This window comes from Nyctibius grandis, chromosome 21 (assembly GCF_013368605.1).
Source record: "Nyctibius grandis isolate bNycGra1 chromosome 21, bNycGra1.pri, whole genome shotgun sequence".
In the NCBI taxonomy this organism is placed as follows: Eukaryota; Metazoa; Chordata; class Aves; order Nyctibiiformes; family Nyctibiidae; genus Nyctibius; species Nyctibius grandis.
In genome coordinates this window covers 6,137,663-6,147,599 of record NC_090678.1, presented here as the reverse complement: position 1 = coordinate 6,147,599, position 9,937 = coordinate 6,137,663, and the positions used below count along the sequence as shown (strand labels likewise).

At 67.6% G+C, this 9,937-nt stretch overlaps 1 protein-coding gene across 1 annotated transcript; it reads right to left on the bottom strand.

Moving 5' to 3' along the window:
• Nucleotides 1-958: 958 nt before the first annotated feature.
• KIAA1614 (KIAA1614 ortholog) lies at nucleotides 959-9,357 on the bottom strand. The gene is made up of 10 exons (XM_068416990.1): nucleotides 9,330-9,357; nucleotides 8,020-8,619; nucleotides 7,402-7,465; nucleotides 6,080-6,232; nucleotides 3,990-5,236; nucleotides 3,793-3,913; nucleotides 2,494-2,698; nucleotides 1,904-2,016; nucleotides 1,563-1,747; nucleotides 959-1,220 (listed from the first exon to the last, which is right to left on the bottom strand). The coding sequence occupies exons 2-10, from the start codon at nucleotides 8,612-8,614 to the stop codon at nucleotides 1,027-1,029; spliced, it is 2,877 nt and encodes a 958-aa protein (XP_068273091.1). The 5' UTR covers nucleotides 8,615-8,619; nucleotides 9,330-9,357; the 3' UTR covers nucleotides 959-1,026.
• Between the last annotated feature and the right edge of the window lie 580 nt (nucleotides 9,358-9,937).

The following is a 9,937-nucleotide window of genomic DNA, read 5'->3' as shown; positions in this document are numbered from 1 at the left end:
TTACAGGAAGAGGAGAGCAGCCCCCTCACCCCATGCTCCCTCCCAGCCCCCCGTGCCGCTCGCCAGAGCATCGAAGGGGGGTTGTCCTGAGCTGAGCCCCCCCAGGGCCCCCCCAGCACCACAACACAGTCAGCAGGCAGCTGTTAGAGGGACTGGGCCATGGGAAACCAGGCAGCAAAGACCCTGAGCCCACCCAGAGGCCTCCCCACCAGAGTGCAGGCTGCCTGGGGGTGGCAACGGGGAGGTCCCCCCGCCCTGTCCCCATTTCCCCAGCCCACAGACCAAACGGGTCCTGAGGCCCCAGAGAACTCCTCCTACCCTTAACTGACAGCATCCCAGCTCTGCCTGTCCCAGGACCATGGGCCATGCCACCCCTGCCACCCCGCAGCCAGGACACGCGTTCAGCACCCCGGACAAGCAGCCCACCACAGTTGCACCGGCCTGGGGTGGCTCAGCCCCACGTGAAGGCACCCACATGCTCCCCAGCACCCAGACCCATCCGCGGCTCCCGCATCCACCAGCAGCCCCATAACCCCGGGGCTGGGGAACCTCCTGTTCCCCTGACCAAGTGTCACCCCCAGCCCCTCTGTGCCACCCACAAGCCACGGGCACCACGTTTTGTTATTACATACATATATTTTTTTTTTGCAGTTTGAAATAATTTAAAAGAAACCCACCAGCCCGCAGGTGCAGGTTTCCAGTGCTGGCAGGGGGCCCCGCGTCTCCTGGGGACGCAAGGACAGGGCGTCCCCACGCTGGCCACCGCAGTGCCCAGCAGGACAGACCCCCCCCGGCTTGATGGCAGGACTGGCCTGTCCCCTGTCCCCACGCTTGGGACAGCTCCTGAAGACGCTGGACACTGCAGGGGTCCTTGGTCCCACTCTGGGGGTCCAGCCACCACAGCAGGGAGCCAAGTACTGCAGCGGAGCATGACACTACTGTCCACGCCATGCCATCCTGCAGCATCCTGGGACATCGGTGGGACATTGTCATCCTCCCACTAGGCTACCAGGAGCTGTGCTGGGGCTACCGGGGCGCTGGGCGATGCCTGAGCACGCGGAGGGACAGGGTGTCTGCCTGGAGCAGCAGCTCACGGATGCGGGCCAGCCCCAGCCCCGAGACGGCCGCCCCGTTGACCTGCAGGATCTCGTCCCCCACGCCCAGCAGCCCCGCGTACAGCTTGGCCGTGCCGGCGTCCGCCATCTCCTGCACGTAGACACCTGCGGAGAGGGACGGGGACGGGTGAGCCCCCCACCCTGCACGCCGTGGCCGGCGCTGTGCCCCCCAGGGCTGCACGCCGGGTCCACACACAGCAACAAATTCACTGTAAATGGCTTTTTGGGACGAGCTGCATGTCCCAAGCCGCGGGCTGATGGACACACGGGACTGCGCATGGCCAAAGCCATGCGTGGCAGCATCCCCCATCCACTGTCACCCCTGTGGGGCTCAGCAGCGATGGAGCAGCTCCCTCTGCCCATCCCCAACCTCACTCCTGGGGAAGGACGAGAGCCGTGGTGGAGGGGCCACGCCGTGCCTGCCCCGAGGCCCGCGTGACACCGTACCTGAGTCGGGCCGGCCGTGCCCAGAGGTGACACAAAACCCGAAGGCGCCGTGGGGCGGTCGCTGCAGCTCCAGCTGGCTGGTGCCGTCGGGGAAGACCTCCACCACGCGCCCCACCGTGCGCAGCCGGGCGGGCGCCCCGATGTCCTCCACGCTCAGCGAGCGCTGCGGCCCCGAGCCCCCTTTCCTGTGGGGAGAGGGGAGACGGGGTGAGCGGGGACCCTGGGAAGCTGCTAGGGACCAGGTGACAGGGTCCCTGGCTGCACCAAGCCACCGCGTGTGGCTGAGCTTCCCCGAAACAGCCTTCCCCAGCACGGTGGGGACATGCCAAGCCCCGTCCTACCCGTCGGCCGCGGTCTGGGGCAGGAGGTAGGCGCTGGCGCGGGATGCCTTGCCCAGGAGGGGGTGCAGGCTCTGGACGGAGGCAGCTTTCCGGGGCTGGCAGAAAGGTGACACCTGGGGAAGAGCACCCAGTTGAGATAGGGATGACCACGAACACCGTGCGGCACCGCAGCCCTTCGCCTGCCACCATGCCCAGGGAGCGGGGGGCATCCCAAGCCCCCAGATCCCCCACTGGAGCCCCCAAACCACTGCTGAGGAGGGACAAAGCCAGTGTCCCCCACTCCAGGACACCCGCCCAAGGAGGTGGTTTCATGGGGAGGCACCTTGCTGGGACACATGAGCCACAACCCAGAACCAAATTACCCCATCTGCCCTCCCCAAATCTGCTCATCTATCCCTTCCTCCTTCCCTCCCCATTTAGCTCCAGGCTTTTCAAACCCAGCAGATTTAGGATGACACGTGCCCCCACACCCCCCCACAGGACCACTGGGGCCATAGAGTGATGCTCAGGAACGCTTCACCCCAGCCCAGCACCCCTCCTCTTGCAGGACCTCCCCCGTCCCCCCGTAGCGGGGTAACGTTTTGGCTCACCAGCTTCAGGGACTGCAAGGAGGGTGACTTCTTCATGGCGGGGCCGTCCTGGGGGGTGCCGCCGGGGGCCGGGAGCTGCTCCATGCTGTAGCAGCGGAAGCGGCCCAGGCGCTGCTTGGTGCTCTGGCTCAGGCTGCTCAGGAGCTTCTTCAGCCCCGATGCCGAAGCGCTGCTGCCCTTGCGGCTCGCTGCCCGCCCTGGCTCCCTGCAGGGAGGGGGACGGTGGTCACCCACCTGGGGTGGGGGGAGCAGGGCCATCATCCTGCACCTGCCTTGGCAGCCTCAGCACAGTGAGATCGGGGTGCACGGTGAAAGTGGGGTGCACAGGGAGATCAGGGCGCAGCCGCCTCCGGCAGCACTAACCCAGCACGCACAAGGGATGGCTCCACGAGCCAGAGACCCAACAGGCTCCCTACCCCTTTTCCCCCTAATTTCAGGGTTCAACGCCCTTCAGACCTCCCCTGCTCTCTGCCCGAAGGGATCGCATCCTGCCAAGGGACTCGAAAGACCCAGCGCCGCCTCCGAACCCTCCTGCCAGGCTGAGACACGCTGCGCCCGGGCACGGGTCCAGCGTGTTCGTGTTTGGTGAGCCCCAAGGCAGCCCCGGGGCTGGCGGCGTTTAGCAGCTGATTTTCCCCAAAAGAGAAGACCTGGCACTGAGCTGAGCACCTCCGAGGTCGCCCAGCATCACATCTGCTGCAACACCCCCGGCAGAACAGATGTGGGGTGAAACGCAGCTCCCCCAACCCCACATGCACAATTGTCATCCCCATAGTGTGGCTTCTGGGAGGTTTTTGGTGCCAAAAGGTAGAATCCCACTGGGAAGCCTTGGGGAGGCTCAGCCTGGCAGCACCCACCGTGCCAAGGAGGGATGCTCAGGGACACAGCACCCACCGTGCCAAGGAGGGATGCTCAGGGTGCAGCACCCACCTTGCCAAGGAGGGATGCTCAGGGTGCAGCACCCACCGTGCCAAGGAGGGACGCTCAGGGATGCAGCACCCACCGTGCCAAGGAGGGATGCTCAGGGTGCAGCACCCACCGTGCCAAGGAGGGACGCTCAGGGATGCAGCACCCACCGTGCCAAGGAGGGATGCTCAGGGTGCAGCACCCACCTTGCCAAGGAGGAATGCTCAGGGTGCAGCACCCACCATGCCAAGGAGGGATGCTCAGGGATGCAGCACCCACCATGCCAAGGAGGAATGCTCAGGGATGCAGCACCCACCATGCCAAGGAAGGATGCTCAGGGTGCAGCACCCACTGCACGGTGCAGGATGCCAGCAACCCCTCCCTCTCACTCACCCCTGTGCCGCGCTCCCGGCCGGGTGCTGCTGCTGCTGCGTTCTGGGTGTCCTGGCAGCTTCCTCGGGGGGACGAGCAGCCTCCTGAGGTCCAGGGGTAGCAGTGGGGTGTGATGGTGCCCCTGTAACCACAGCAAGACAGTCACGTCCCTGCCTCGTTGAGGACCCCCCAGGCACCCCTGTGCGTGGGTCTCTTACCTGTGTCCGTCCCCGTGGGGTCCTGCCCGCAAGTGTTGTTGCAGTTGTTGGTGGACAAGGCACGGAGGGGGCTCCCCGGGAGCCACCTGGGGCTGCAGGGACCCCGCCGCTCCCCTGTGCCCCCCGACTCGGGGGTCGCAGCGCTCCCACCATCGGGCTCTGGGCCCCGGGCTCCTTGGCTCGAGGCCCGGTGGCTGCCGCCCGAGAAGGGGGTTTTCCTGCAAGGCACCTGGGGGCAGGCCTTCTTAGTGGGGGGGGGAGCGGGGAGGTGGGTGCCCGGCCCAGGGGTGCCAGCCCCCGGCTGTGAGGAGGGGTCCGGGGGCTCGCTGGGCTGCTGCGGGGTACGAGGGGTTTTTCCCACCCCCTTGCTGCCCCCTGGATGCTGGTGGGGGTCCCCGTCCCCCCGGCTGCCGGCTTTCCCTGGTAGCGGGGGGCAAACAGCCCCTGTCCGGCTTGTGGCACTGCCTGAGCCCCCGTCCCCTGCGCGGGGGCCACTGCCAGCCGTGCACGTCCCCTTCCCGGCCCTCGCCTCCGGCTGCGGGGCGGCACGGGGGGCCCTGTGCCCGCGAGCCCGGGGGTCCCGGTGCCCCCGCGGGTGGGGGCTGCGGGGTCCTGCCTCCTCGCTGTCCGTCCGGCAGCCGTCGGAGGTGTCGGTGCTCTCCAGGGCCGAGTCCACCTCATCGACGTAGGTGACGTCCCCGATGTAGGTCTCCTTGATCTTCTCGGTGTGGATGTGCTGCCGGGAGGGGAGGATCCACAGCGGGGACCCCCGGGGGCCCAGAACCCTGGGTTTGGGCTCCGGACGGGCAGCGCTCGGCCCACCGCTGCCCCCTGGGGTGTTTCCTTGTGCCGCAGGGCTACTTTCAGCCACATCGGTGGCCGCTGGCGTGTCCGTGCCCCGGCTGGCGGTGGCACCAAGGAAGGAGCCGCAGGCGCTGCACTTGCCCCCGACCACGAGGTCACTGCTGCGGGCTTTGGGCCGGCTGGCCCCGGCCCCATCCCCTGGTTGCCCACCGCCGGCTGGCTCCGGCGAGGAGAGCAGCGAGCCCAGCGCCCGCCGGTGCCGCAGCTGCAGCCGCTCCAGGTATCGCACCTCGGCGTCGCGGGCCGACTCGTCCTCGAAGCAGACGCGGGACGGCGACGGGCCCCGGGGCCGCCGCGCCCGCCCGCAGCTCGACTCCCCGCTCGACGAGTCGCTCAGGCTCCCGCCGTCCCGCGGGGCGACGCTCGGCCTCCTGCTCGGCTCCCTGGTGTGGGGACAGACAGACAGACGGACGGAGGAGCTGGCTGGGTCCCTTGGGTGTGAGGGGAGATGCAGGATGGGCGCCTGATGCTCCGTGCGGCCCCGCTCCCCTCCAGCCCTCTGCCCCGGCTGCCCAAAGCTCAGAGGTGACCTTATTGCAGTCTACAACTCCCTGAAGGGAGGTTGTAGTGGAGTGGGAGTCGGCCTCTTCTCCCAGGCAACCAGCGATAGGACAAGAGGACACAGCCTTAAGCTTTGGCAGGGGAGGTTCAGGTTGGACATTAGGAAGCATTTCTTCTCAGAAAGGGTCATTAGCCATTGGAAGGGGCTGCCCAGGGAGGTGCTGGAGTCACCATCTCTGGAGGTGTTTAAGACAAGACTGGACATGGCACTTAGTGCCATGGTCTAGTTGACATGGTGGTGTCAGGGCAATGGTTGGACTCTATGATCCCAGAGGGCTCTTCCAACCTGATTGATTCTGTGATTCTGTGACCGCCTGGGAAACGCGTTCCTCCCAGCCAGCCCCGGGCACGCCAGTGACGCCTCCGCGGTGCCATAAAACACGATTAAACACCCCCCAAAGATTGTGCTGCAAAGGTTTCACGCGGGCACAGGGACACTCCTGCGAGCGGAAGGTGGCTCAGGCAAGGGTACGAGGCTGCATGCAGCAGGTCAGACCCCGGCTCCGCACACATGGGTGCACGCTCTGCCCATGTGCCTGCACACACCCGCACGCTCTGCACATATGTGCATGCTCTACACGTATGCGCATGCTCTGCACACATGCCAAGCCCACGCGCCCCCCCGATAGCCCCACGGGAACAGGCGGGACACGGCTGGCACTGACCTGGGGCGCGGGGCAGCGGCCGGGGGCAGCGGGAGGATGTCGTGGCTGGCGCGCAGGGGGTTCGTCCGAGCCTTCATGCGTGCGCGCTGCAGCAGCTGCTTGGCCTGCTCGTGCCGCGGGCTCAGCTCCAGCTCCTGCCCCGGGACGAAGGCCCTGTGGCCCCGCGGTGGGGAGCGGGATTAGGAAAAAATAACAGGGATTAGAGGGGGTTTAACGGTGACGCCGAGGCCGCTCTGCCCAGAGAGAGCGGGGCCCGGCCTCCGTTCACGGGCGGGCAGGCTGCTGGGCTGGGGGCAGCCGGGCAGGAGCCCCCGTACCTCCCGGTGATGCTTTGGGGGAGGCTCAGCACCCACCCAGCTCAGGGACCGGCTTTGCACCACGGGTACCCCAGAGGTGGATGGGGAAACTGAGGCAGGCGCTGCCTCCCACCCCCAGTGGTGTAAATCCCACCGCGTGGCAAACGCAGGTAGGTGTGGGATGACCCCCCAACCTGTCTGCCTTCCCTCCCTTGCAGGGGGCTTTTCCCCACACCCCCCCGCCCTGCTGGCCGCAGGGTGGGCCGCTACGGGAGGGCGCAGCCCTGCCCCAGCGCTGCCTTCCCTGTTGGCCGCGGCCCTAATCCCCCCGATTAAAATAATCAGCTCAGGCAGTCACTTCGGGGAGCCTGGCCTTAACCTCTTCGCGGCAGGAGGGTGGGCGCATGCCGGCCCCAGGACAGCCCCCGGTGCAAGGCTGGGGGGGGTCCATATGTCCTCCCGGGTCCCGGCTGCCCCCGCTCGCAGGGACCCCGGTGTACCCAGCTCTCAGCCTGGCACCCGGCCGTCACCGACCGACCCCAGCCACCGGCACAAAGCAGAACCAGTAACTGCGACACACGGGGTTCTTCCCCACTCATCGCTTCCCCCACGCACCCCCCGAACCCCCAGCCCTGCTCCCCGCTGCCGGCCCACCTCCGTATTTTCAGTCCGTACCTCTAAGGTTTGTCATCAGGCCAACAAGATCACACACGCCCGCTGCCTCCACCCTCTTAAGCACCTGGAGCAAATTTCTGTCCCATCCTCTTCCCCAGCTCACTTCCCACGCAGGGTCCCTTCGGGGACCCCCCTGTGCCCAAGCACCACATGGACTCCTGGCTCAGCCTGACCCTCCTGCCCCATGCATAGTCGGAGCCCCCCCATGCTCCCCCCGACGGCTGCCACGCTGGGGGGCTGCCCCACAGCCCTGACGAGCCTCGGCACTGCTTTGCGGGATGCATTTAAAATACAAGGCCGGGGAAGGGGAAAGAGGACGTGCTCCCCCACCACCACGCTGGGACAGCCTACCTGCAGCCCTCGGCGTCCTGCAGCGAGACCCCCGAGTCCCAGTCCCCGTCGCTTGCCGGCACCTCTGAAACGCACAGGGAAAGGCATCAGCCTGGCTGCTCTGCAGCCCTGGGATCCCTTGCGAGCACCAGCCCCACAGCTCAGCCCCTCCCAACAAACACCCTTTTTGGGGTTAATTCCCTACAGGGTGTCCCAGCTGCTCAGCTCCAGAGAGACCCCGGAGGAGAGGGATGGGGGGTAACACCACCCGGCATGGGGTACGCCCACGGGGATGGGGACCGTGGGGTCACCAGGGCAGATGCTTTCAAAAGGAGAAATTAATTCAGCTTGCAGAGGGAAGATGATGCCCACAGACCCTGAGCGCCCCAGAAAAAGGATTTCTTGCTTCTAGCAGTGAAATTCCTCCCCAGGACGCCAGAGCATCCCAGTGAAGCAGCACCCCATTTTGTTAATGAGCATCTCCTACAGCTGCCGGTGAAGGGGGTGCAGCACCCGCGGGCGACAGGACAGCTCTGGTGTGCGAACCAGCACCCCCAAGGACCCCCTTCACCCCGAGGCTTTTCCTTCCCGCTCCCCCCAGCTCTACCGAACCGGTCACCACCTGCCCGACACACGCACCGGTCCCGGCGAGGCCCAGCACCTCCTGCAGCAGCCGCCGGTTCCTCTCCACCCGCTCGGCCAGCGAGAGCCCCTCCCAGCTCTCCGCTGCGGTGGGGGACGCAGAGGGACCCCCCGGGTCCCGCGGTGGGGTTCGCGCCCCATCTTCCACGGAGGGTCTCTCACGGGGGAAGGCAGAGCCTCGGGACCCGCTGCCCCCGTCCTGGGGGACCTCGGTGCATCCCAGCGTGTCTCCTCTGGCTGCCGGCACCCTCCAGAGCCCTGGGGTGCCAGTGCGGGGTGTCGGGGCTGGGGGGCCGCCGGCTGCGGGCTCCCCGCCGTCCAGCAGCCCGTCCGTCAGGTATGTGCGGAGCTGAGCCCGCGGCTCCACCACCGCCTCCGCCTTCCCCCGCCGGGGCCGGGCTTTCTTGGGGGTGGCCGTGGGGGTCCCCAGCCGGCCAGCCCCCCGCTTCTCCTTCAGCGCCTTCACCTTGCTCTCCAGGACGGCGTGGGGGCCACGGGTGGCCTCGGGGTGCTCCGGCGGGGCAGGGTCTTGTCCGTGCTGCTTGGGGGGCCGCGGCACTCGCCGCGTCTCAGCGGGAGAGCCCCCCTCCATGCACCCTGTGGGGGGGAAAACCCCGGGGAGGCTGCGTGAGACCCTCCTCCCCAGCACCCGCCTTGGCACCACCTGCAAACAGCCCACGGTGGCTCCACAGGCGGCAGCCACGGTGATCCCGGTGCCCGGGGGGCAAAGGCACATGGTGCCACTGCGGTGCACAGCCCGGCGGGGAAGGGGACAGGGACGTGGCACAGCATGAGGCCACCCAGGGTACTGACACTGTCCCAACATCACTCTGGAGCAGGGGGACAGAGCAGTGGTGGTTCCCCAAAGCGGGTGGCCAGGGGCTGAGCCCTTTGGGGTGCCCTGGGGCCACCCAGCAAGATGCCCCAGAGGGAACCGGCACTTTCTGAGTCAAATCAGGGACCCAAAGCCCCCAGAGCAGCCATCCTGCACAGACACAACCCACCAAAGGTGCCACCAGACAGACACCAGCCCCCTGCCCCACCGCGGCCCCCCAGCACCACACGTGTCAACTGTCCTGCACCGGCCTCGCGGTCCCGGTGGCACCCGGGTGTTGCTGCCCCCCTGCACCCCACCGGGAGCATCCCGGCCCCACTGGTACCCCCGGAGCAGCCTCCCCCGTGGCTGGGGCTGCAGGAGCATCCCCGGGGCCCCCACCCCAAGCCCCGTCACCCCTCTGGGTCACCCCCTCGCTGCCCCCGGGGCAGAGCAGCAGCAGGATGGGGTGGGAGGCGAGGGCTGTCCTTACCCCCGGAGCAGCATCGGGAGAGGGCTGGGAAGAGGGAGAAGAAGGCGGAAGAAGGGAAGGAAGCAGAGGAGGGGAAATTAAAAAAAGAACAAACCAGCAAATCGCGGCCCCTTCAGCCGAGCCGGAGCTCAGCCGCCGTGGCCAGCCCTGCCTCCTCCTCCTCCTCTCCACGCACCCCACATCGGGGCACCCAGCCAAATCCTGCCCCAGCCCCAAAGCTGAACCGCCTGCCCTCGGCGAGTGGCCCCAGAGGGCAACACCACCATGGCCACGGGCAGCGCGGGGGAAGCCCAGACCCCGCAGCGGGACGGGACGGAGGGAAGGCCAGGACGGAGGGGAGGCCGGCCGCCTTGGCCGGCTCTCAGGAATGTCCTTTGTCTGGGAGGCGAGCGGGGAGCGAGGCCAGCCCCCCTCCCCAGGCCTGCCGGGGGGAACCTCACCCCGGCGTGCTGGGTGCCGGGGGGGGCCCGTCCCGCACCAGCAGCTGGGGCTTCAGGAGGCCCCAGAAGGATGGCGAGGGTGGTCCCGCCACGGTGGGGGTGTTTTCTCCCGCAGCAAAGCCCGCCGGCTTTAGGCACCCTCCTGCGAGCGTCACATTTGCAGACGGG